General features: G+C 39.4%; 3 protein-coding genes across 9 annotated transcripts in view; all 3 read right to left on the bottom strand.

Annotated features, from left to right (window-relative positions):
* Positions 1-5,810, bottom strand: part of RC3H2 (ring finger and CCCH-type domains 2) — a 51,074-nt gene extending 45,264 nt beyond the window's left edge. For all 3 annotated transcript variants that reach the window (XM_026009259.2, XM_026009260.2, XM_026009261.2), the window contains exon 1: positions 5,548-5,810. The gene's annotated coding sequence lies outside the window, so the exon portion shown is untranslated. The remainder of the gene's footprint in view (positions 1-5,547) is intronic.
* Positions 5,811-7,314: 1,504 nt separating this feature from the next.
* Positions 7,315-27,641, bottom strand: ZBTB6 (zinc finger and BTB domain containing 6). Of its 3 annotated transcripts, none has more exons than XM_026009263.2 (2): positions 27,505-27,641; positions 7,315-11,400 (listed from the first exon to the last, which is right to left on the bottom strand). In XM_026009263.2, exon 2 carries the CDS (start codon positions 11,389-11,391, stop codon positions 10,120-10,122), a length of 1,272 nt encoding a protein of 423 aa, XP_025865048.1. In that variant the 5' UTR covers positions 11,392-11,400; positions 27,505-27,641; the 3' UTR covers positions 7,315-10,119. The 3 variants fall into 3 exon arrangements, with proteins under 3 accessions (XP_025865048.1, XP_025865047.1, XP_072604767.1); XM_026009262.2 differs by lacking the exon at positions 27,505-27,641 and adding an exon at positions 12,558-13,637; XM_072748666.1 differs by lacking the exon at positions 27,505-27,641 and adding an exon at positions 12,027-12,635.
* On the bottom strand, positions 13,639-27,640 carry ZBTB26 (zinc finger and BTB domain containing 26). Of its 3 annotated transcripts, none has more exons than XM_026009265.2 (2): positions 27,505-27,640; positions 13,639-17,993 (listed from the first exon to the last, which is right to left on the bottom strand). In XM_026009265.2, the coding sequence occupies exon 2, from the start codon at positions 17,981-17,983 to the stop codon at positions 16,658-16,660; it is 1,326 nt and encodes a 441-aa protein (XP_025865050.1). In that variant the 5' UTR covers positions 17,984-17,993; positions 27,505-27,640; the 3' UTR covers positions 13,639-16,657. The 3 variants fall into 3 exon arrangements, with proteins under 3 accessions (XP_025865050.1, XP_072604768.1, XP_025865049.1); XM_072748667.1 differs by having other exon boundaries at positions 27,471-27,607; XM_026009264.2 differs by having other exon boundaries at positions 27,509-27,598.
* Positions 27,642-27,665: the final 24 nt, after the last annotated feature.

Genomic DNA, 27,665 nt, shown 5'->3' with positions numbered 1-27,665 from the left:
GCTTACATAAGTCTGACAAAGGCTCTCTGGTGAACAGAAATCTAGGTATTTAGGGCAATTAAACAGCCAATACTTTATTTCATAAGAATGTTTACCAACCCAAATATCTTAATTCTACAGAAATAAGATGTTTAAAACTATAGTCAGATTAAGACAGAAAAGTATATAACTGATTCTCCAATATCTCTACATCCAAATGAAGAATTATGTTAGCCTTTATTTTGCTTTTATGTTCACAAAAACTAAGGTTTCAAAAAACGTCTTGGTAAATGAATCACAGGGCTTGTTATATAAAAAACGCCCCGTACAAATTTCTCCTCAGCTATATTGTAAAGTATCTAATATCGTTTTTTAAGTATTTAATATCTTTATTTTTAAACTAGCCAAAACTTGCAAATTATACTTATTTTATACCTTTTATCTGTACGTTGCCACATCTACTAATGCCATCAATCTTAAACCTGGTTAGTCTGCTTTCAACTTTAGAGATAAACACTAAACAGGTGATCATTTCTTGAAACTATTTCACATTTAAAAATTTTCAGTTTTCTAGGCTGTAGAATAATGCAAAGAAAAGGCCTTTGAGGAAGAAGGCAGCATTTTATCTTAAATCTACTGAGAGTCCTAATTTAGTTAATAACCGGAACCAAAAAAGTATTGATCAAAACAAGGCACTGCATCTATTTTTTCATAATGGCCACCTGTTTGGAAATGCTAATTTTGTGGGTTAGGGTATCACAGCCACCAGGTAATAGGAAACTAGTTGCAAATACTCTTTCCTTATTTCTTTTTCCAAGATCACCCTCAAATGCTTTGCATTAGTAAATGAGTTGGGGGTGGGGGAAGCTGTTTAAGTTTGAACTAAACATAAAAATGCTGTCTTTCCTATTTTCTTTCACCTGTTTTCTTTTTTCCTTCTTCTAAAGATTTTATTTAGGTATTTATGAGAGACACAGAGAGGCAGAGACATATGCAGAGGGAGAAGCAGGCTCCCCACGGGGAGCCCGATGTAGGACTTGATCCCAGGACCCCGGGATCATGACCCAAGCCAAAGGTAGACGCTCAACCACTAAGCCACCCAGGTACCCCTCATCTGTTAGTTTTCAAGTATTTCAAACTACTCCAGAATATACTTGACAGTTTTATGTTATAATATCCCACATGTGTTTTTAGGTTTGCAAACACCAGATACTGTAATATAATTAATATCGAGAAGTTTGATTTCTAATAGAAACTGAATCAATACCTTTTAAAAGAAGAAAAATTCTGCCAAAATTCGTAATTCTGCCAAATTCTCCTGTTATGTGTCAGAGTCTAATTTTCTGACAAGAAAAGTATATACTAGATTTTCCTTATTTAAGAAGACATAGGAAAAATTTGATTTTTTAAATGTTTTTTTTCAGTACCATTATCAATAAATTCTAGATTCCTCAGTGAAGACAAAATAAAATTTTATCTAAGACACAGAAGCAGCTTACATAGTCCACCAAAATGTTTAGTTCGTGATGGCAAAAGTGACTTTCATTTCTTCCTTTTTAAAAAATTTCTTCCTTTAAAAAAAAACAAAGACAAAAACTTTCATTTCTTTAAAAAAGGCATTTTGTAAATATTTACGCAGGAAGTATTTTTATAACCAAAAATGATAAATAACCTATGATCTTTATAATTTAACAAGCATCTAAATGAGCCATCACAAGCTAAGAATATATACTGATGTGTAAAACTTCTAGATTTACACTAATAATTCCATAATGACTTACTTGACGCTATGGAAGCCTAAATTGCTAATAACACTTACAGTTAATAGTCAAGTATCCAACCTGAAGATACCCCCAAAAACATCTCAAACTGAGATAAAGTGGATTAAAAAGCCAAAACTTGGGGCACCAGGGTGGGTGGCTCAGTGGTTGAGCATCTGCCTTTGGCTCAGGTCGTGATCCCGGGATCCTGGGAATCTGTCCCGCATCAGGCTCCTCCTCACAGGGAGCCTGCTTCTCTCTCTGTGTGTCTCATGAATAAATAAAATCTTAAAATAAGTAAATAAGTAAATAAAAATAAAAAGCCAAAACTCAAACAAAAAGCCCACAACTCTAAGTACATAAAAGACTATTTAAGAAATACATTCCAATTAAATTACTTGTATTACCTAAGTAACTTTCAGTTACTAGTTAGTAAAATTGAAGGAGGATAACAAGATAAAGCAAAGAAGAAACACTACATTAGATGTGGGACTTTAAATACTTTTTTCCTCAAGTAATTTTTCAAGCTCCAACACATTCCCTTGTTATGAATACTAACTTGTAAAATAGGAAGAGTAATTAATAGACATCTCTCATATGATGCAAATTACACACTGTTTTATTAAGAGCAAACTGTACACCAGCTAAGCAGTTTCATTTTTTGTTATTAGTCCACCATGACATCACACAGCCAGTTCTGGACTACATCACCTGATTTTAAAGTGCCAGAATAAAGTCTATGCTCCTTTCACTATAATGAAAGTGTATAACGTATAATTTTAAAAAATCGAGTATTTTACAACTCTCTTCAGAAAAATGTAAACATTAAGGCTCAAGTCTATTAATTAAGGCATTGTTTTCATTTTAGTTCATCCATGTGAAGAATTTAAGCTACTGAAATGAAAAGTACTGAAAAGTACTTCTCAATTCAGAAACCTTACAAATAATTAGCTTTGGACTTCAAAAATTACACTTAAAACATCAGTAAAATTGAGACCTTAACCTATAAAACAAGCAAACAAAACCAATGGAAATAATCTGCAAACTCTAAAACTCAGCATTCAAACATACTAAAGGGATTGAAGGAAAAGAAATTGAAGTACAATTTTAAAGACTATTACAAGTGATTTTAGTATAAGTTAGGAAAGATATAGGACTTAAAGTTTTTTTCTTAAATCCACTCTGAGGCTGAACTCAGTTTTTAAATCAGTGTAAGATTTAACTTCTTGTGTCTTCTAGTATAACACTAGTGGGATAATTTTCTATTTTAATTAGCATATCCAATAAAATTTTGCTTTAGTTATGACAAGACACGAACAATACTTATTGTTGAGACAGAACTTAAATTACTCACTTCTGCCTATCAAATAATGGCCACTGGATAACCAAAGTCTTTAGCCTTTTGATTATTCTGATTGCAAGATGATACACTGTCAGGAAATTTTTGGCTTTCATGTGTGTACTTTTATTCAGTGCTGTTTTAAACAGTGCTGTCTAATAGAAACACAATGTAAACCACAAGTAATTTAAAGTTTTCTAGTAGTAATATTAAAAAAGGAAAAAACAGATGAAATTAATTTTACCATAATTTAACCTAATTTACCCAAAATATCACTTCAACACGTTATCAATATAAAAAATAATTATTGTGATAGCTTAAATTCTTTTTTTTTTTTTTTTGTACTACATCTCTGAAACCTGGTGTGTATTTTATTTTACATTTATACCACATCTCAATTCACACTAGCCACATTTCAAGTGCTCAATTGCCACATATGGCGACTGGCTTGTATTGAACAGTGCAACTCCAAAGTACTTAACATTACAAAGTAATAGCCAAAACTAATTTTTTTTTTTTAAGAATTTGAGGTGAAAGTCACAAATACAGTTAAGAACTTTTCATAAAACTAGAAAACTTGAAAAACATAAAGATGTAACTCAAAACTTACTAGACTGGATGCAAAACATTACTTTTAATTTTCAGCTAGCTTTATTTTACCACATGCTTCCTTTTTCCATAACTAGAAAGTGAAACTTCAATGCAGTCCAACCAAAACAATAAGTGCTTATCATAATAAGGCCTTGTTTATTTAGCATTCTAAGGTACTGCATACGGCACTGAAGTTCTATTTCTGAACACAAACTTTTGTGTTAAAGAATACATTCCCCCCAAAAAGAATTTCTGTTAGCTTTTTCAGACTGGAAGATATAGAAAATTACAAAAGCAGAAAGTGAATTAATGATAACGTATGAACAAAGGATATAAGTCATATATCAGGTCAATACAACAGTAATAACAGATCAGGAGTAACTCAAAGGATCCACTAATGAACATGATTGAAATGAAATCTTCAAAGAATAGGAGGCAATTTGAACTTTAACATCTGCTTTTCCTGAACATGTTTGGAATATATGCTTAACATTTTGTCCTCCTAGCAATTTTCCAAACTCTAAAATTTGGAAAACGTGAATCTCCAAATTAACAAAAATAGCAACATTAAAAATTTGACAGGATTTAATGGCCTCTCTATTCCTTCAAAAATTAAATGTGGAAGTAAACACGAGAAAGGGATGTTATACCAGTGGTGTAGCATCTTAGATAACTAAAAGGTAATAATGACACAATCCATGAACTTGTCTTAATGTCTGAAGAAGTCTTAACTAAATTTGTGTATTTGACTAAAAAGAGTGCACAGGCTAACTAAAACATTTGTTTCTTTGCTTTCGGATGAAATTCTATCAGACTAGTGAGTAATGTGTGCATTCTCAGGTTAATCAAAAGTTCCTATTGGAACTTACTATTTGACTAATACAAAAATGGAAAAAGGATTACTCAAGCACTTTATTTGGAATAAAAAGTCATTTTAATCACAGCAGTTTGGGCCGAAGTAGGAATTAAAAAGAAGGGGCCCTGGTAAGGAGAGAGTAGGAATTAAAAGGAAGGGCCTAGGTGGTCATTTAAAAATAAAACAGGCTGGGAATCACGAGATTAGATCTACTTTATGTCAGTGATTACTTGTGACTATTTTGGTGTCAAGGTTCTATCTACCGGTATCTTAAACTCCTCTGTGATTAGAGTGGAAATGACAGCTACTCTCATGTTCTCCCTCCCTGGAAGCTAAGGGCAGAGGAAAGTAGAGCTGCTTCTAAGAAACAAAGATGCTTTCTACCATTCTTCTAAGATGGTGGAAGAGTCTCCTTAAGAGGCTTCCCCAAGAAGGAAGAATGAAAGGGGGAGAGAAGAAAGCCATAGCAGAATTCCCTGGCCGCGTTTCATGCCACTGCTCCGTCACATTCACTGTGCAACCACTCTGGTCCGGCCATCTCCGTCCCAGGAGGTTAAGCCCTCCCAGGGCATTGTTTGGCCGCGCTCCCTATTTACCACTCAGATCGCCTCCACCATCCCTGCGCAGAGATCTCGAGAAGCCCCAGGACAGAAAGCCGAACAGCTCCGAGAGGGCTTGGTTTCGAGATCTCCTCCAAAACCCCTCCTGCCAAACTGGTGTAGAAAAGGGAGCGAGAACGCTGGCCTTTGCTTGGGTGGGTTCTTAGGGGTCAGAGGCTTCCCCTCGGCGGGTGTCGAAGGGAGGTGGCCATTTGCGCCGGGCGCTCGGTACCAGAGAGAGGGGCCTCCGCAGGCCCCGGACTACGGGCTCGTCCGAGTGTCAGGTGCGGCCCTCAGTTCCCAACCCTCGGGTCACCGGCAACAGCACCAGGCCCCAGGCTGAGACCGGTCTCCCGCCCGACCGCCAGGGACTTAGGGACCCGAGCTAGGGCCCGAGCCGCATCGTGCCCGCCCCCGCCCTACCTGTGGGGGCCCGGGCGGGGTCGCTAAGGGCCGCTCCCGGGAGCCCCGCGACGGCGCGGCTCGGCGACGGAGGCGCCTCGTCTCGCCGGGGCAGAGCTCGGCGGCGGTTTCACGACCTCAAACTCCATCGGGAGCTATAGGGACAGCCCCGTTGGCGGCGGCGGAGGCCGCGACGGGGCCTCCTCCTCCTCCCTCCGCCTCCGCCTCCTCCTCCTCCTCCGCCTCCTCCTCCTCCTCTCCACGGAGGCGGTCCTGGAGGGAGCCCGACCTAGCTCTCGCGAGAAGATATTCCTCGTTTCACGCGAGATCACGCAGGACTGGGCGTTAGGGAGGTGGGAAGAAAGAGTAGTAGCCCCCGCCACCTAGACTGCGCATCAGCTTCCCTCTGGTCGAGCCTAACCACCCCCGTCACGTGACTGGGGAGCCCCGGAGCACTGTGGGAGGTGCTGTTAGGAGGCCTAAGCAAGCCGAAAGGGCTGATGGGAAACTCCCTGCACCTTCATCAGCGCCTTGAGCCAGCCTCCTAGACACTGGTGAGGGTGTCTGAATCCCCTCGTGAAAAAGTGGTCTCCATTGAGCATAATCTGATACATCTGTATTATAGCCTATGCACTCTCCCGTAATCAAATACTGACCTGTTCCCTCAATCCCTTCACGTACTTGCCAAGCAATTTCTCTATTAAAAAAAAAAAAAAAAAAAAAACATTTGCTCGTCAGGCACTAGCACATAATCTCTATTGAAAACTGAACTCGGGCAGCCCCGATGACCCAGCGGTTTGGCGCCGCCTTCGGCCCAGGGTATGATCCGGGAGACACGGTATCGAGTCCCGCGTCGGGCTCCCTGCGTGGAGCCTGCTTCTCCCTCTGCCTCTCTCCCCCTGTGCCTGTCATGAATAAATAAATGAGTAAAATCTTTAAAAGAAAAATTGAACTCCTCAGAAGCTGGCAGGGATCAAAATTCAATTAGTATCAATAAATATTTGTTGAAGGATTTTTCACAGCAAACTGTAAGGCAGAAATTATGTTTTTATATATGACAAAACAGACTGGTAATAGAAATAAGGGAATCAGCACTTATGAACTACTTACCATGTGCTAGGGCCTCTGTTAAGTGACAAAAATTTCATTTTTTCCATTTATTTTAGTTTTATATTTCACTCATGAAAATAATCCTAAAAGGCCAATACTACTTACTCTGTTAGTGAGAAACTGAAAAACACAGATTAAAAGAATAGCCATGAGTTGTAATTAAACTCAAGGCACTTTCCAATGTGACACCAGATGTCCAACAAAGGCCTGTATGAAAGTAAATCAACTATGCATTAAAAGACATATGAACAAGTAGTTTATAAGCTGTAATGACCTATATATATACATATATGAATATATATGTGTTTCATTGCACTGGGAAGTGTGTATGACAGTCTACTAAGACTTTTCAAAGGTGGCCTGACCATGACAGTTAAAATTATAATCCCAATTTCCATTCCCTGACATTCTCTATGCCTGCTTTATATTCTCCAACTTTGTTTTCAAAATCTAATATACACTAATTTTACTTTACTGTTTTTCTCCCCCCCCCCCCCAATAGAATACAAGTTTCATGACAGCAGGGATTGCTGTCTGCATATCTAATTTCCAGTACTACTGTACATATACTGTATATATATTGGAAAGATTCAGTATATATTTGTTGAATGAATAAATAGCCAGAAGAAATAGTTTCCTTCTTTAAAATTCACGGATGTAGACAAAACACAAAAGTTCTCCATTCTCATCTCCAGTTTATTTTTTCTTATGTAAACATATAGAACATTACATCCATGGAAAAACAGCAAGGATTTTTTTATACCAAAGCAACAACTACCTTTCCAAGATTCTTTATACATAAATGCAGTAAACGAAGAGGCTGAACTCAAACATGTTGCATTTCCCCCCATCATATCAGAAACACAAACAACTAAAAGTGAATGTTTTAAATGAATAAATTCAACACTTCACTTTGCCATACCTGCATTTTTAAAAAGATTCCATTTTCCTGGAATTGTTTATACACATCATGCAAACAGACACTGTCCTAGTCCTAGGAATGTTCTGAGATCACTCTGTGCTACTGGGCAGGAATAAATAAGAATAAATAACAACCATCACTTTCACAAAAAAACCGTTCCCCCCAAGCATATATCTCAAAGTGCTTACAAAAAAAATGTCACAAGAATCTTACAAGGCACACATAAAACTTAAACATAGTTCAACCATAATTTCTTTTAAACATCAAGGATAGTAGATACCAATTCCTAAAAAAACAGTTTATTACTATTCTTTTACCCTTCCCTCCCATCTCCATCCCTCCTCCACAAAATTCCATCCTAGGAAGCAGAAATAAGAAACGTACTTCAATCACAAACTATTTCTGAAAGGGAAATGTTTTTATACCTACCAGTGGCCAATGAGAGGTCAAATGGGGAAAAAAATTAAACGCTGCAGTATCATCTTCTCCAGTGGAAGAAAAACACTATTTACTTTAGAAGAATTCTGTCTCCAAAGTAGTACTCAAAGAGCAACATTCATAAAGACACAAAACTCTCCTTTCTTGCTTTCCCCTCTTCTCTGTTCTTAGAAACTCAGGAAGATTTAAGTATAAAATCATTGAATTTTGGACCTAGAAATTATCTTACAAATTACCAAGTTCAAAGTTATTGTTTTACATATAAATTTAAGAAAAATTGATAGAGAGGTGACCTACCCAATGTCATTAACAAGTGACATAGGGTGGAGGAGGGAGTTAGGAAGTTGGTTTTCTTATCAAAGACAAGAGATGAATTCTTTAGTCTCTCCCAGAGTTAAAATTTTATGGAGAATATATTTTTCATAAAAGTATCACAAAAAGCATATTTGACATTTATAACTATCAACATGTGACCAATCACAAAATTCTTACAAATGGTACAAAGTATATTACAGTCTAAAACGTGGAAGGGCTTTAGAACCTAAATATAGCAGAAATTCTACACAACGCTGAGGTGAGTAGAGAAGGAATAGAACATCTTGAAAGTAAGATGCATCCAGTCAGGCTTCTTTAACTAAAAGTAGTCCCTGCATTTTAGAGAATATGATTTGCCCTGCAATAGATTCTAATCTTTACTTTGACAACAAGTTTTGTGTTATTTGTACATAGGGATAGTAGAGAGCAATGGCTCATAACACAATCAGAAATAGCACTTTCACTAAAATAACCATACAGTTGTAGTTTTGCTTTTGGCACATTTCTGGAAATAGACTAAAACTCTAGGGATGGTTATGATTTTTGTCAACATGTGGTAAATGAAAACTGCATTAAGGTAAATGAAAAAAGTTATTAACAATTGAGAACACTAATAACTCACCATATTTAAACTATTCATCTAGTGACAGCAAGATAACATATATTGTCAATTCAAATAAAAAAGGGAAGGACTACTGATACACACAACATGGATGAATCCAGTGGCATTTTGTGTGGTGAAAAAATAATCTCACAAGGGAACAAACTACAAAATGAATACTGTGTCATTCCAGAAAAGGCAAAATTATAGCCATAGCAACTGTTGCCAGGATTTAAAGAAAGGTGGAGGAGTGGACTACAAAGCAGCATCATAAGGGGGTTTTTAGGGATGATGGAATGTTCTATATCCTGATTGCAATGGTGGTTGAACAAATCTACATGTGTTAAAATTCATGGAAATGTAGACCAAAAACAAAGGTCAGTTCTACTATATGTTAACTAAAAAATAAAATACATTTGAAAAAGGAAACAGTAGAGTATCTTTGGTAAAGTTGGGATTTCTAAGAGAAATTTTTCAGAGCTTCTGTCAATGGCATAATATCACTGGTCATAAAATTATTAAATACAACTTCATTAAATAAAATCAAGAAACTTGGGCCTGATTAATCATTTCTAAACTATGCATACTAACAAATCATGGAAACATTATTTTAAGGAATATTAGCCCACATACAAGGAAATTCTACTACTCCCAAACGAACTTGAGGTGTGTTCCCTTACAGTTTAAAACAAGTACCTTCGTGCTTAGATTTAGAATCCAACTGCAATTTGTCTTAAAAAAAGAAAAAATTTATTAGTCCTACAAAGAACTAATAATGGATTACGGCATGTTCCTAAGTCTATTTTTGCTGTTATCCTAATTACTTAAGACTATTATATGGTTATGATTTTACATGTACATCATTTATCTAGAGAGTCAAAATCAGAATCTAGAAATATTGTGGGATCCTCTGTCACTAGAACCAAGAATATTTAAGAGAGGAACATTATTTCTCTAGATGTACCACTGAGACTTACACATACTGTATGAGATAAGGCAGCATCCCATTAGCTTTATCATGTCTCCCACACATTGGAACTGATAGTAGAAGTTCAGAAAGAATAACGTGTAGGCCAACCAAAATGAAGACCAAAAGATGGGGCGGGGGGGGGGGGGGGGGAGATGCAATATAACAGATGCTGCATTTCTGTAGTAAAACTTGCCTAACAGAATGATATAAGGCTTACATTGCAAGGTGTGGTTCTAATTACAGTAGATTTTGCCTTTTGAGATCATGCCTGGGTAGCTTTTCACTACTGCTTCTGCCATGGACAGAGGTTAAGTGCTTTTTGAGGGCTGATTTGTGCTTGAAATCCATGTCACAACAATGGCATTTGTATGGGCGATCTCCACTGTGTATGTTCAAGTGGTCCTGAAGCGTGCTCTTAGCAGTAAATGTTTTCAAGCACACGGTACACTGAAAGGGCCGTATGCCCATGTGCCCTCGAATATGCCGGTTGAGATTTTTCTTCTGTGTAAATGTTTTCCCACACTGTAAGCACAGGAAAAGCTTATGCATCTTGAGGTGGCGCAGATAGTTTTCAACATGAAGAAATCCTCGAGGACACCTGGGACACTGGTGCCTCAGTGAGTAAGCATCATCCAGATTCTGCATCTCATTCACTGTCCCATGACTTCCTTCAGTATTCTCACCAAATAAGCTCTGATCTTGATTTCCAGGAACTTCTGCCACTCTGCTCTCAACAGTAGAATTGATCAGGGAGTGCTGTGTTTCAGAGAAATACATGCTTGCTTTTGAAGAGGTACAAGGCTGTGAAAACTGCCCATTTTCTACACCAGCGGTACTGATAGACTCCACATGGAGGATACAAATTTCATTATCTTTAAAACCAATATCTACTGAAGACAGCTCTGGTGACTTCATCTCCTTTCTCTCTGTTGTCAACTCTACTGTAGACTGCAAGACATTGCTTTCTTCTTCTTTTACGTGAAAATCAATATTTATAGGACTATCTTCTGAAATTTCAATGATCTCACAGTCTTTATCCGAATTTTCTTCTTCATTCTTAACATCTGGATCAGAGGATTGACACAGGTCGGTATGCTGATTGTTATTTTTCATAGAAAGATCAATTTCCAGATACTTCGACAAAGCTTCTGTGCACTTTTCCACAATGTGAACCATCTGCAGGTAACTAGCAGCAGTCAAATATTTCAAAAGCTCTTTCCTTTTAACTTCAAGTGCTCCAGTATAGCAAGAGAGCAACAGTTTTCTACCAACTTCTGCACTCTGCAAGATGGTGATCCTGACATGTTTTGACTGTGTGAGTAAAAACTGATCTCGCATGAAAGTGGAGCAAGCAGCTAAAATCACCTTGTGCCCCTGGAACTCGGTGTCATTAATATAAATTGACACATCACAAAATAAATTCTGCTGTCTCAAGAGATTCATTTTCTGCAAGACTACATCTCCTTGCTGTTCAAACTGGAAGTGCAGAACATCGGATTCAGCAGCCATGGTCACAATCTAAGCAAAATAAAACACAAATGTTGATGTAAAGGTAGAGAATGCTTTCCTACACTTTGATGGTAAAAACAAACAAAAAATCCCAAATCCAAATTGGATAAAAGAAGGTTCTACTTCTAATCTAGGTGCAAAGAGTAAACTCCTATGCCACCATCTCGAAACCAAGAAAATTAAAACGCATTTCTCTATGATCTCATGGCACATTCTTCATATGTTTGTTATAGCACTTACTACACTGAGTTGTACTTGACAGTTTCTGTTTCTCTCCTTGTCTATATTTGATCTGTTCTGGGGTCCAAGACACTGCTAATGACCACTACTAAGAGGACTTAACATAGTTTCCCACACCAGAAACTTTAACATAATCTCCAAACTTCCTATTCCCTGTCACTAATACAGGTCCTTCTTCTTTTCCCTTGGACCACTGCAAGGTCTTCCAACAAGTCTCCCTGACACCACATCCTCCCACATTCCAAACTACCCTCCTGAGTGCCACCAGAACTAACATATTTTAAAACTTTATTTTCTTAAAAAAATTCTCTCTTCTACTTTCAATCCTCCTCTATCTCCAGGACAGCCTACCCTTCTTAGCAAATACAAGACCCCTCATTATTTGAGGTACTAACCATCTTTAAGGTTTTATCTTTCCTCTCTTCTCTTTTTCATCTAAGCTCCTTAAATATTGATATTTCCACCATTGCCCAGACAAGATCAGAATACACTTTTGCACGTTACATTCCAACTTCCAGTTCCTCTTTTCCAGCTAGTGATTTGGCTCCTTTAAGACCCAAATCAATTAATACTGCTGTGACTCCTCCTGTCTCCCCAACAGAGTCCGTAGCTCCCAGAGCATCATAAAAAGGTGCTTGGGTCATCTGAGTTCCTGCAGCGAGCCCAGAGGCCAGCACAGAGCAGGTAGGTGCAGCGGAGGGAACGGAGGGAACATCTGTTGAACTGATCCCGACCCCAGGTGGCCCGAAGATCCTGTAGTTCGCCACAGGCAGGTGCTCCCGAGCCAAGCCTGACAGGACCACAAGCCGTCTCGGCCGGGTGGCTGCCGCACCAGTCTAGCCCTTCCCGTTCGCGCCTAGCTTCTCTTCTCCTCCTCCTCCTCTTCCGGATTTCCCAATTGCGCGACGCCCATTGCGCTCACTCACCGATTCAAAGAGCCAGAGCCCAGCTTTCCGCAGCAGCTGCGGCCCAGGCCGGAAGGTGGACCTAGCCTGGGAGGAAACACATCCGGTGTCAACCAGCTTTACGGCTACTAGGGTGGGCTGGGCGTCCCGGAAGGACATCCTGAGCCGTTCTCCCTCGCTCCCCCGCCCCCTACTCCCGGAGGGGCCGAGAGGCGCCCGAATTCCGGTAAGTCCCATCTCTCCTGCCCCGGTTTCGGCGCGCGAGCTGTTCCCCTCGGGGAGTTCTCTCCAGCGTCCGAGTCGCAGACGGGTTGTGAGGCTGGAGTACGGCGCGTCTGCCGGAATACCCGGAGCGGGACCAGCGGGAGGCCCTCGGGGGTTTCGGACCGGGCTCTCGTCTCACGGGGCCATCTACAACTTAAAGTGGCAAAGAAGAGGAGACTGCCAGCTAATGACCATCGGGATCCGGCCCCTGTCCCTGGATCTCACTTCACTCATCTGTCGCGTCACCGCCCCTCAACCCCCTCCCCCCAGCTGCCAGTTCTGGGCAAACCCAGGCCTTCTATCTAAATAAACTCTTGGGGCTGCCTCTTCCCACATGCCCTATCCCTCTTCCCACTTACCCTTCAAAATCTCGTTCATAAATCACATCATCCCTGAAGCCATCCTGAATTGCCCTTGTATTAGTTGGCTCACAGTTGGGTACCTGTAAGCCCTTTGGCTGCCTTCATTATTGCAATTATCATACCTGTATTGAAATCGGTGGCCCATCCGGGCAGAGGTATTTAGGACAGTAATTTATGATCTTTCCACTCCTGAACTCTAGCAATGAGAAGGCATCAAGTATTTACTAAATGAAGGAATGTCTGAACCAGTTCTTAAAAGCAGTAGCTCTACCCCCTCAGTTAACAGGTTCTCCTGGAAGTAGTTGATCCTACTAACAATTTCAAGTTAACCAGATTTGTTACAGAAGCCAGGCTGAGCATGCTTAATATGTGTTTTAAACAACAGGAGTGAAGAAAGCATTCCTTATTCAGATTCAGGCAATATAAATTAGAGAGGTAGGAGGGAGAGAGAAAAGAAACCACTGACACCAGAGATATAATTTTCACACTTTTATTAAGGAAACTTCCCCATAATAAGTGAAGAGGTAGTTCATAGTATGTCTAACATACAACAGATTTAGAACAGCTATTCGCCAGCTGAAATAAAATATTCTGGTTTGTTTAGGACAATATTTTAGAAGTGGTGACATTGGTCACCCTCCGTTTATAGATCTTCTAATAAAGTAAAACAAAACCACATCTGATTTACCTCAGAGCCACTTCAGTTAGGAGTTTGTCTTTAAAATTAAATAATAAATAAATAACGGTGACAAGGTAATTTAAAAAACAAACTATGGTAAAGAGAGTCCTTTTTAGTTATCCTGGGGATCCATAAAATATAAATGCAGAATGACTAAAGTTTTAAAAAATCTTCCTCCTCTATAAGAATATGACTAATTTTGAAAGTCATCTTCCCTTATAAAATGTATCTGATACCAGTTATTTTGACCACTTTGCAATAATCTAAGAAACATATATAAACAAGGGGAAAAAAGTCAAGTCCCACCAAAATTAAGAAAATGTCTCACAGAAACAGAACACCTCTCCAGCCAAGAAATGGAGGAGACTGTAAATCACTTCAGTGGTTTGCAGTTGCAGATGGTGAGAACTCGAAGTTTACTGATGAAAAACCATCAAGATACTGATTTTAAGTGAAAGGAGGCAGGGCATTTTCTTTATTATTCCTAGTTTAAATCACCTTATCTAAGACCATATAAGACTGTATGAAACCATATGTATGAAACCAAACCAAGCTCTGTGAGGGCAGGAACTGCAGGAATCTTACCTTCATATCCTCAGTATCTAGCATAATGCCTGGTAATGAAGGTGCCCAATGTTTCTCAACTGATTGAATGAACCCAGAGATAGTCTCCAACCAAAGAGACCAATCTTATTTGAACCCATGCCTTACAGTCTTGAAACAAGTAACAAAAACAGGACATGAATGTAAGCAAAGGAAGCACTCCAACTTGAAATTTCCCTTTGATGAAATGATGTTCAGAGAAACATTGGTTAATACTAACATCTGTTGCATAGATTGGTACTCTTTGGCTGGATCATATAAAAATCAGAATGCTAGGTAGCATCATTAGAACATAAAAATGAGTGACTTTAGGCATAAGATACCTATTAGTCTTATCACTCAATTTTATTCTCATTTAAGTGTTTTAACAAAAGATAGAAATTATACCCCAAATCAGGTTCACATGTAAATGCATCAAATTATAACAACTTTAAGAATTCCCTGTGACTACTCAAGTTAAACTTCAGTTTTGGTTTACCTGTACATGCATTCTTTGTAGCTCAAAAATAAAAACAGAAAATCCTGATGGAAAATAAACACTGCTTCCAGACAACATCAGTTTCACATTTGGATCCTTCTCACATTATTCTTACTTGTCCTTTCCCTCCCTGGCCAGTCACTTCCTTGAGAAGAATGGTATATTCATTCCAACCAAAAAATAATTAATAAAAATACATCCTTCCTGCAATGTTTTGTTTGCAAAATCTGGGCTGTTTCAAAAAGCCAACAGTGTTCCCAAAAGTGAAGCACAAACTGGGAGCTTTTTGCTAATATACTCTTGATCATGTACTAAATCTTTTTAAGCTAAGAGATAGTGAGAAATAAGGAGACATTAGCTCATTCTTAGTCACTTCTCTACTATGGCCAACTTTGGCCAGGCCACCTCTTTGAGCTTTGGATACCCCAATACCCCAACTTAAAAAAAAAGAGGTGAAGTATATGATCTCTTAAGATTCTCTAAGGACTCTAGGACTATTACCTAAATCTAACTCATGAGTTAAAAGCTACTAAGACTCAAAATTTTATTTCTGAACTATAATATGTGCTTTAGGAAAAACAAGTGTGTTTTCCCATATTGGAAGATTAATTTTGTATTCGTGATCTATGAAACATGGCAAGATGGGACTGTGTACCTTTACAGGAATATCTGAATGCAAAAACTTCATTGCTCTGCTGTGATCCACTTTTTTCATCCATTTTAGAAACTAGTGTAGTAGTTGTAAGAGATGGGAATTCAGAGATTATATTGCACCAGACAAAACTCTGAAGGCCAAATTCACCTTTCTGATGGCTAACCTCTTAAACAAAGTCCAGAGATATTAGCCCCTTTTTAGAGAGACCGTTATACTTTGGCACATTTTAACTGTGCCTGGAGCAATCTTGACTTCAAATACATCCACAAATAAGTTACACATTAATTATAAGCATTTGGCTTCTTTTTGGGAAGACTTGCTACGTAAGTGCTATTGAACAATTGTACTTCTGTTCTTTGTTAATTAGGCTCCTCATGCTGATCCCTATTTGTCTGTAGGTGTTGCTGAAAAGATTGTACTCTTGTCTCTGTGAACAACTCAGTGACATGAAGTTGGGCCATAATACTGTTGAAGACAGTCCATAACAACCGCAAATACTTCATAGCCAGCTTCAAGACAAGTACAAATGGTAGGAGGCAGATTCATTATCAGTAGGCAATCAACAATAGGCAACTGGAAGCTCTATCACATATACAGGCCAAGAGCACTGTCACCTTATATCTCAGCCTATTTTTTGCCAAAAAAAAAAAAAAAAAAAAAAAAACCACCAAGAAAACAAAATAAAAAACCCCACTATTCGCTTCTCTTAAAATAGCATCTATCAGTGGACTGTAGGTGATGTTATTAACTTACTGGTACCTTCAGAATGTGCCCAGTGAAAAGCCTAAAATAGTGTTAGTCTAAGACAAAAGTCAATGTTAGGTAGACAAATGGAATACTCCTTGGAAAAGGAAAACAGACATCACAGGATAAATAATTCAAAACACAGAATGGGAGAGGGCAAAAGGAAGGCAAGACCACTCCAAGTGGTAAGTTGCCTGGTCTGTTAGTGCTTTGACTCACCCCTACGACCCACACAGAGGCTTTGGAGAAATCACACTAGCAAAATCGCTCCTAAAAAGACTTGAGAGTATTGCCACGTTTTCAACCCATTCTAAGTTGTGAGCATAAAGCCCCTACTCAATTCACACAAGTACTATCATTTCTTAAGTTCAAGACTGCTTGGGCCAGTTTACCTGCATCCAGGACCTGTGTTGCATCAGGCTGTGGCTGACACCCTTTAGAGTCTGTGACTGTTGTACATGCAAAAGAATCAAAATCCACTGTGAGGTCTTGCACATTTCTTTCATTGGCATTATCAAAGCTGTTTTTGCCATGCAGCTGTTTAAGATGTTTCCTCAAAACTGGCTTATGTGCAAAAACCATGTCACAATAGTTACACTTATGGGGCTTATCTCCACTGTGAAGGTTAAGATGATCCTGTAAGGAACACTTCTGAGAAAAGGTTTTCCCACAGATCTTACACTGGAAAGGTTTAATGCCGGCATGTACACGCATGTGTCGATGAAGGTTGCCTTTCTGAGTAAAAGTCTTGCCGCAGAGTAGACACATAAAGAGTTTGTGCATTTTTAAATGGTTGGCGTAGTTCTCCAGGTGACGAAACACCCTGGTACACTTTGGGCACTGGTGATGCCACTGTAGGCCTTTGTCTACACCTCGAATATTAGGCCCAAAGACATCTTTTGAGGCCATGATGATATTATCACTGCCTGCGTAAGAGAGGGCATAATTGTGGAGATGGTTTTGTTCTATTTCACTTACTCTGTTTTCCACAGTTGAATTTATCAGGGAATGCTGGGGCTCTGATGAATGTAAAGCAGTGGGTTCAGAAGAAATAAACTGATTCTGATCTTTTTTACTTCTAACCTCGGATACATCCCCAATAGACTCTACCTTAACAATCTGAATATCACTGTCCTCCATATCCATACTGTCTTCAGATGGATGAATACAAGGTGAATCCTGCTTTGGGGAGCCTCTGGCATCTCCCTGCTGTTCTTTTGACTGGGGAGAAGCACTCTGCGGTTCACATCCCTCTTTACTATCCATTGGTTGTTTTGGCTTTATAAACTTCCACAAGGCCTGCGTGCACCGTTCTACAATGTGGCTCATCTGAAGAAAACTTGCAGCAGTCAAGTAATTGACCAGTTCCATCTCAGGGAATTCCAGCACACCACTATAACAGGATAAGAGCAATTGTCTCCCCACTTCGGAACTCTGCAATATGGAGATTTTCACCTCTCTGGAATCATTCAGTAAAAACTGGTCTCTTAGGAAGGGGGAACCTGCAGCAAACACAATTTTATGCCCTTGTACCTCAATATCATCTATGAGAACTGTAACATCACAAAATTTATTCTCTTCTCTTAATTTGTTCATTTTTTGTAACATTGAATCTCCATAATTTTCAAACTTGAAGTGAAGGAGATCTGATCTTTCAGACATTTTGGCAGACCTAAAGAACAGAAATGTAAAAAGGATGAATTTAAGAAAATTCAAACAATTAAGAAACCTGGATTTTTCCTTGCAAAAACAAATTTGTATTGTCCTATCTCTTTGTATATAGCCAAATGAACTTTTCCTTGAAAGAGGAAGCTAGTGTAACAGCTTTCAAACGCTGTTAAAAATTATTCCTTACCAACATCAAGTGTCAACTGCACCTAAAGAGTGGACTTGTATCAGCGCCAATAGTTTGGCATCCATTCAACTTTCTAAGATACTTAATACAGGAATAGTACTTGAGTTACTCCAAGAGCATTTTTTTTTGGCTTCTCAAATGAGAATTCTATCAGGTCTCAAAAACAAACTAAAAACATCCCAACAAGTAATAATAAAGTAACTATTTTCTTTTGCATGATAGGCGAACCTGCTTCTTCAAAGACAAAATGTTCTCCTTTGCTTTCTACCTTAAAGAACTCCATTGACTGTGCTTGCCCCATTCCTGAGTAAACCCCCTTCTATTTAAATTGATGTGCATTTATTCATACAAGCATTTCTGCAATCAACCAAAAGTCACAGACTAAAAAGGACTACGTTAAGACAGTGTTAAAGGCACAGGATAAGCTTTATCCTGTGCATTTTGGACAAACCTAAACTCTCAAGTAACATTTCTTGGTATAGAAAGTAAATAAAATATTTGATATAGGAAAACCAGATGAGCCACTTGATGGGAATCTGAGTAGGAATAAAGTCAATCAAATTAATACCTTATAGATTCTGTTCTTTCTTCTTTATTCCTCTTTATCTATCCATCACTACTCATCAACTGCACTACTAGAACAGAATCATAAATGTTTCTTGGGTTCCAGCTTCTGTTCCTTCTAATCCAACTTCTACACCACATGTCAACTTTAAACCAAATAATAATAATTAAGGTAAACACTGGCATAACCCATTCAACCATGGAGAAAGTGTTTGCCAAACTCTTTCCCTATCTGTTCCTTTATATAGAATTCCTTTAGAGAAAGTCCCTATGTTCTGATTTTTTAAAAAAGATTTTATTTATTTATTCATGAGACATACACACACACACACAGAGAGAGAGAGAGAGAGAGAGAGAGAGAGAGAGAGAGAGAGGCAGAGACACAGGCAGAGGGAGAAGCAGGCTCCATGCAGGGAGCCTGATGTGGGACTTGATCTCTGGTCTCCAGGATCACATCCTGGGCTGAAGGTGGCGCTAAACCACTGAGCCACCCAGGCTGCTCCCTATATTCTGATTCTATACTATCTAAATGATTTTCTGAAAATTCGGATTCCCATGTTTCTCTCTAAAGAGAAGGATGAATTAAGTATGACAACATGATAATTCCAGTCCACCAGTCATTGTAAAAATAATAAATTGACACTTAGTTTATATACCAGTTTTCTGTAAGATCAGTAGGTATAACAGCTTCTACTCTTGAAAAACAGCTCTATATTCTCAATGCATCAGTAAATTCACCTTGAATTTTGTGAATTCATCAACTCCAGAGTTGAGAATCACATGAGACAATCAGGGATAATTGGCCACATATAGAGCCTGAAGCCCGATGTTTATAATCTTATCTTCAATAACAGTGACTTACCAAAGGCTCATAGAACACTAACTCCTGAAACAGAGTCCAGGTCTTACTCATACCACATAGTAGCTGGTGCATGACAGTACTCTACTGACTCCAGGCCTTAGCATAATTCTTTTTTTTTTTTCTTTTTAAGATTTTATTTATTTGAGAGAGAGTGAGAGTGAGAGATCACAGAGGGAGAGGGAGAAGCAGATTTGCTGCTGAGCAGAGAGTCTGATGTGGGGCTCAATCCCAGGACCCTGAGATTATGACTAGAGCCAAAAGGCATACCTCAATAAACTGAGCCACCCAGGCACCCCAGCACAGTTATGTCTTTAGTCTAGAACACTACTCCTGGCTAATTCTGACTTTTTCCCTTCCTTCCTCCCTGCCTTCCTAAGTAATTTCTACACCCAACATGGGGCTCAAATTCATGACCCTAAGAGCAAGAGTGGGATGCTTTACCAACTGAGCCAGCCAGGTACCCCATCATTTCATTATTTCCTGAGACACCTCTTAGACTAGAACCGTTGTCTCTACTGGACCCATAGTATAGCACTTCTATCATAACACTCAAAATACTTTATAAAGTACTTGTTCCTTCCCCTCCAAACTGCAAGCTTCATGGCACTACAGGGAAACATCTCCATCCCACTCAATGAGGCTAATGCTGAGAACCTGCATCTTCTACGGAAAAACTCTCCTTTTGCTTCAAATTCTACTTACTGCAGCCCCATTACTGGCCAGACCCTCTTCTACTCAAACTGGTGTGTATTCCCATCACCCAGTATTGTACTAAACACATGGTAGGTACTCAGATTTGACAGTGGAAGGAAGAAAGAACTGTGGTTAGGAAGATCAGCTCAGAGCCCGTAAAAGCATTACAGGTCTGAGGCCATGAGAGCCTATAAAGGAACGAAAATGGGAATAAGGAGAAAGGAAAAGGGACGCCTGGGTGGCTCAGCAGTGGAGCGCGTCTGCCTTTTTGGCTCAGGGCGTGATCCTGGAGTATGGGGATCAAGTCCCACATCCAGCTCCCTGCATAGAGCCTGCTTCTCCCTATGCCTATGGCTCTGCCTCTCTCTGTGTCTTTCATGAATAAATAAATAAAATCTTTAGGAAAAAAAGGAGTAAAGAAAACTAATAAAAGATATTTTGAAGACCTTGGTAACTGACTAGATACAGAGAATGAAAACAAAAAAAACCAAAAGGAATGTGTAAAGGTTCCAAACTTAAGAATTTAGCTTGAATGAAACGGTCATTGGAAGAGAGATGAAATGTAGGAGGGAGAACTGGCATGGCACAGGTTTATAAATTATAAGCTTTTCTTTTGTATGGCATTCTGAATGTACAGGTAATGAATAATCATAATAAAGATGAAAAAGGAAGGATGTAGAGAAGCAAATGCAGCATCAGAGAAAAGATGGTGAATATCAAATTAAAAGAAAAAAATCTAGGAGTTATAAGGAACATATTAATAAAGAAAGTAGCAAAATTGTATTATCACTGGTTAGTTTTAGCAATTACAGTAGCCTCATATATTAGTTCTGGAAACAGTGAATGCCCCAATTTTTAACCAGAAGTTATAAAAATGACTGTTGTTTCAAGTGGGCAAACAAAAGGGACATTCTTTTTTAGACTTTAGCTTGTCCTCAGTCTATCCTGAGGTTAGCATTTTCCTATGCACACCCAAAAAAGATCATTAATTCCCTCCATCTATAAGATGATAATACTCAGAGTGCTTTAGACATTATCCTCAGGGATAATTGTTCCTTGAAACTCCAAGAAGAGGAGCTGGGATACTTCTTATCAGTCTCAAGAAACCTAACAGTGGGAGCAGCCCAACAGGTAAGGTACCCCAGGAAAGTGCTTAGTTTGATTTCTTTGATATAGTCCAAGAATGTGAGGAAGGAAAATTTGTTCTATTTACTTTAAAAAGTTTTGCCTGCCGTGTCAGTGTACTCTATTGGGTGCCTTTGATAAACTCATATTTCTGGGCTACATAAGTTTATTCCTTCAATCAATTCCTCTCAATAGTTTCTCTTTTCAATGCAATGTTAGTTATTTGAGGACAAGGACCAACTGTTGCTTTATAGACAGCGCATTCAACAAAACCCAGCAGAATAATTAACTCTTTAACGTTCCCTAAGAAATTATTATTATGGTACCGTAAAGAGGCCCTTCATTATCATCATACCCGCTTTTTAAAAAAATTGTACTTATTTATTTGACAGAGAGAGAGACGGCGAGCATAAGCAGAGGAGAGGGAGAAGTAGGCTCTCCACTGAGCAGGGAGCCCAACTCGGGGCCCAATCCCATGACCCCGGATCATGATGACCAGAGCCAAAGGCAGACACTTAAGTAACTGAGCCACCCAGGTACCCCAATCATATCCTCTTTTGAGTGTCCTGGGGAAAATTCCTTTCTAGGGTTTGTTACTAAAATAGTTTTAACAATGCAAAACCAAATTTTAAGCAATTTTTTTTTTTACTTTTAAAAAGTGTTAAAATTAAAAGGAATAACTGTATTTCTTATAAACTGGTTTAACAAGAGAAAGGATAGCTAGCTCATCTTTACTGAAGCCTTGTTATGTCCAAGGTACAGTGCTAAGTGCTTTACCTAAATTGACCCTCCTAATCCTCAAAATCCCTAAGAGGTAGGTATTATCATCATTCCCATTGTGTATATGGGGAAACTTAATCTTGGGAGGATATAAGTAGCTTGATCAACTTATGAGAGGTAGAAAGTATTAAGTGTTAGAGCTGGAACTTGGGCCCAAGCTATGTGATGCCAAAGTTCACGTACTAAACAAGAGTAGCTGAAGTTTTATCTTATGAGTAATGTTAACTGTGTAACTGTTCAGACTTCCCTCCTCATATCCATTCAGCTGTACATTTAATGATGTCATACTTTTGTGTATTCAGTTGTGCTTCAATACAAAGTTTATGTTTAAAAACAAAGAGTAGGATGTAAAGCCAAATTTGTGTCAAGTCTACAGGACTTTAATAGTAAGCTATTTATGTACTAGTTGTATTGTTTTTAAAGATTTATTTATTTATTTTTATTTATGATAGACACACACACACACACACACACACAGAGAGAGAGAGAGAGAGAGAGAGAGAGGCAAAGACACAGGAGGAGGGAGAAGCAGGCTCCATGCCGGGAGCCCGACACAGGACTCAAACCCGGGACTCCAGGATCACGCCCTGGGCCAAAGGCAGGTGCCAAACTGCTAAGCCACCCAGGGATCCCCTGTACTAGTTGTATTCTTGATTGCATTTTATTCCTTTATCTTTGTTTTACACTCATTTCTCACCCATTTTAAACTTCATCTTTTGGGATCCCTGGGTGGCGCAGCGGTTTGGCGCCTGCCTTTGGCCCAGGGCGCGATCCTGGAGACCCGGGATCGAATCCCACATCAGGCTCCCGGCGCATGGAGCCTGCTTCTCCCTCTGCCTGTGTCTCTGCCTCTCTCTCTTTCTCTCTGTATGACTATCATAAATAAATAAAATTAAAAAAAAAAAATAAATAAACTTCATCTTTTGTATTTATATTTGTATACTAAATCTGAATGCCATTTGCAAATAACAGTAGTTAACTTCTAAGTACAGTAGTAGTTATAAGTTTCATAAAAATCACTCACATACTTCTAGGCTATAGTAGAACTTCGAGTAGTTCAAAGAAAGTAAAGAACTTATCAGGTAGAATAGAGACTTGGTCACCACATTCTGTTGATTCTTTCCTCAGAATGACTTCTAAATTCTTTATTCTATCATTGCCATAGTTTAGGCCCTTATCCTCTATCACCTAGGTGACTGCAATTAAATTTGCATACCACTGAGTTTTTATTAGCAAGCCTTTTTTTTTTTTTTTTAAGATTTTATTTATTTGAGAGAAAGAGTGAGTGAGCCAGAGAGAAAGAATGCGCAGGGGGAAGGGGAAGAGGGAGAAGTAGACTCACTACTGAGCAGGAAGCCTGATGTGGGATTCCATCCCGGACCCTGGGATCATGTCCTGAGCCAAAAGCAGACATTTCACCAACTAAGTCACCCAGGCACCTCTATTAGCAAGATTTGAATGACCTATTTCTCAAACATCAATGTAATAGGAATACTCTCACTTAAAATCACTTTCTCTTTGCTATATTTATACAGTTCTTCCATAATTCTCTCCATAATAAATGTGCCAACTGATCTGAAAATTTCCCCTTGTTCAAACAGGAGTAACCAAAAAGGATCAGTGGATATTCTAAGTTGGACAATGTTTACTGCTGTGCTACAGACAGTGAGAAAACACCCAAATTTCTTATTTCAAATACCTCTAAATACATATAAGTAAAATTTTTCTATTCCATATAATAAACTCCCAAGCTATATGTCTATTTTCACATCTACCTCATAAACGTACCCTTATCTTTCAGCTTAGCACTCATAACTACCTAGAAATCTTTGCTTCTAATTAACACTGTATTCCATTTTTTTATTTTTTATTTATTTTTTATTTTTTAATTTATTTATGATAGTCAGAGAGAGAGAGAGAGAGAGGCAGAGACACAGGCAGAGGGAGAAGCAGGCTCCATGCACCGGGAGCCCGACGTGGGATACGATCCCGGGTCTCCAGGATCGCGCCCTGGGCCAAAGGCAAGCGCCAAACCGCTGCGCCACCCAGGGATCCCCCAGTATTCCATTTTTTTAAAAGGTTGCATTACATTACAATCTTTCTCCCTATCAACCTCAATCTTTTTCTTCATTTGGGTAACTTTCATGACACTACATTCTCCAACTTAACAATCTTTTGTTTTGTTTTTACTTTTCACTATAAGAAACATATATAGAAATATATCCTTCCTGGAAAGTTTTTGAACATTATAGATACTATAAAAGTCCCCTTTCCCAACCATTTTCCACTTACTACTGAGTTTAAATTTGCTCCTTTTTTACTCTCCTTTCCCCCATTTGAAAAATAATACTTCTATATGCCCAGGCCCAGAAAATATGTCTATGTTTCTTACATATAAATGAAACATATCATGTGGCAACTTTCTTTTTTCATTCATTAGTTTTGACAGCTCTATGTGTTGACTATAGATCTAGTTCATTCTTTTTTTATTTTTATCTTTTTAAATAATTTTTATTATTGATTCATGAGAGACACAGAGACATAGGCAGAGGGAGAAGCAGGCTCCCCACAGGGATCCCAATGTTGGGACTCGATCCCCGGACCCTTGGATCACACCCTGAACCAAAGGCAAAAGGTAGGTGCTCAATCGCTGAGCCACACAGGTATCCCTCTAGTTCACTCTTTTTAAACTGTTGTACAGAAATGGGCAAGTTGCTTAACTACTGGCCTCCACTGTCCACCACTCTTTTGCTTGTTTCCTCTTCAAGGGTCCAATAAACTGTGCAAAGGTAAGTATATCCTTCAAAGCTTAGTCTTCTGATTTCTTGCTGTTTTTTTTTTTCAAGACTCAATAAGTTAGGGAATATTACAGGGGATGATCATGGGTCTGGTCTTATGATGTCTGGCCAGAGAATCTTACATGATGGAAAGGGAAAGATTCATTAGCTAGCTGGATATGGGACTGAAGATGAAGAGGAGAGAAGATGTGATTATAGATAGTAAGTGAAAAATGAAACATGGCATAAATTGACCTATTTGTGAAAGAAACTGACTTAAAATGATACTGATTCAAGAGGATCTAAGACAGGAAGAGAGAAATAAAAAACAAATATGTAATAAAAAAATAAATCCATTACTTACCTTCTCATTTAGGGTCTCTTTCCAAGCCTCTCCATTTTTTATCAATGAACCTATCTTTGCTTAAATTTTTCCCACTCCTTTCACTCCATATTCAGTCACTGCTTAGTGCAGTGTATAAAACTGTGGATTCTGGAGCCGTATTTCCAAGGATGAAAACCCTCACTAGCTGTGTGATCCTGGGCTAGTTACTTAACTACTTCTGTGCTTCATTGTTCCCATCTGTCAAATAGTAATATTATTTCATAGGGTTGTTATGGGAAATTAAAAATTAAGTTAATGTCTTAAAGAAGTTAGAACAGTGTCCTGGAATGAGTTTGATAAGCATTTGTTAGATGAGTAAACAAATAAAGCCTGTCAATTTTCTTTGTGAAATACTTCACCAGTGGCCTTTTCTCATTCTCATTTAATACCAAACCACTTGAGGTCTCCATTATTTCATAAATCATCACCTCATCACTCTACTAAAATTGCTTTTTAAAAAGGTCTCTAATTATCTCTTTTTTAAAAAAGTAATCTCTATGCCCAACACGGAGCTCAAACTCATGACCCCAAGATCAAGAGCTGCCTGCTCTACTGACTGAGCCTAGCTAGGTGCCCCACTAATGATTTCTTACTTCAGAAATGCAATCTCCCCCCCCCCCCCAAAATGCTCTACATGAATTGTCCCAGTGGACTTCCTCAAAATTCCCTTCTCTCGATTCTGAGTCTTCTTGGTTGCTGGAACTCTGTACTATTATACATTATTCCCTATCTCTTTTTTTGCTATCCCACCCATTCCTCTCTCTGCTTCATAAATGTAACCATTCCCCCCAAATATTCCCATCTTTCTTAATACTTCCTTCCTGATGCCAAATATTACAGTACTTCTATGCCAACGACTCAAACTTTTACCTCTAGCTACAACACTGGGGCTGAGCTGCAGATCTGCATTTCCAACCCTATACTGGACAGTTTTATGTGGCTACTCCATTATACCTTTAATTCATCATATACAAAAACTAAACTTGCAACCTACAAGTTTATGGTTTTATTGCATCAACATTTTCCAAATGCCAAAGGCCTAAAACCTAGGAATCAGCTTTGTTACCTCTTTCTCCCTCAACATTCAGTTTATTCTGGAGTTTTCACACCATTCACTCCAGCATACTTTCCTTCTTTCCAGTAACGCTGTCATTTCTCCATTTCAGGACTTCATTAACTTTCACTAGGCTAATTCCATTACTTCTTCATAAGAATTCCCAATAAGAGTACCCAGGCATTAGTTGAAGAGTCCATAACCAGCTTATAGACATTTGTTTTCTATAGGCTGACTTATAGAACAACAAGGCTTTCTACAGTGCAAATCTGATTGTATAAGTCTCCGGTTTAAAACTACCCATCTCTTTTAGGGGGTTAAATCTCTCACTATCTGGATCTCAGCCCACTTTCCCAGCCTCTTATCTCATCCTATGCACAAGAGCCCCCGTATTTCCTCCTCTTCACACACAAGTTACGCTGTCAATCGTTCACAGCCTTGCAAACTGTTCCGTCTGTCTGAAAAACTCTTCTCCACTTTATCCTCTCCAAGACGTGTAATTCAGACAATCACTTTCTTCCTTCAGCCTTCCTAGCAACTGCCCGTTAGGTAGTTCACACATGGAGGACTGACATATATATCGCAGGAGCATTATTTGTTTATATCTGGCTCCCAAACTTGACCCTGGAAAATTGGAAAGGTATCTTTCGAAGAAGCCCCAGTGCCTGGCATAGCGCCAGTAACAGAAAAGGTGCTATTTGGGGAAAACCCCGGCAAAAGGGTAACCTAGGTCAGCACGCACAGTGAGTCTAGCAGGCTGGCACTAAGGCCTTCCCAGGGCCTCAGCTCTAGCACTTCCTACAACATGCTAGAGTCCGGCGTCCAAACCAACTGCTGGGCCCTGGGCTGGGGTCCCAGGAGAAGGTAGGTCCCTGGGGTATAGTTAGGATCCCCACATCAGACGCCGGGAAGGGAAAGGGGCGGGGCACAGCGTCGGCCCGGCCACGGGTTCCTTAAATACCCCGGGGCCCAGGCCAGCTCCTCGCCCCCATCCCAGAGCAGGTCCCAGCCAATCCAGGGCCCCAAGGGGGCTCCCTCTTGAGAGACCCCGTACCCATGCCCGGCGCTCCGGCCGCCTCCGCACTTACAGACCCGAGGGAAGGCCACCGTCAGGATCCGGCACCGCCAGGAGCTCCGGCCCCTCGGGGCTCCGGGAAGGGGGAGGGGCAGGGAACCCGAGCCAAAGGGGGACCCAACGGAACCGGAAGGGCAGCCCTCGCCAGACAAAACAACTTCCGGGTCCCTTGGT

The sequence above is a fragment of the Vulpes vulpes genome, chromosome 2, assembly GCF_048418805.1.
Source record: "Vulpes vulpes isolate BD-2025 chromosome 2, VulVul3, whole genome shotgun sequence".
Classification (NCBI taxonomy): domain Eukaryota; kingdom Metazoa; phylum Chordata; class Mammalia; order Carnivora; family Canidae; genus Vulpes; species Vulpes vulpes.
The sequence above is the reverse complement of the archived record's forward strand: the minus strand, read 5'-3'. Positions and strand labels throughout refer to the sequence as shown.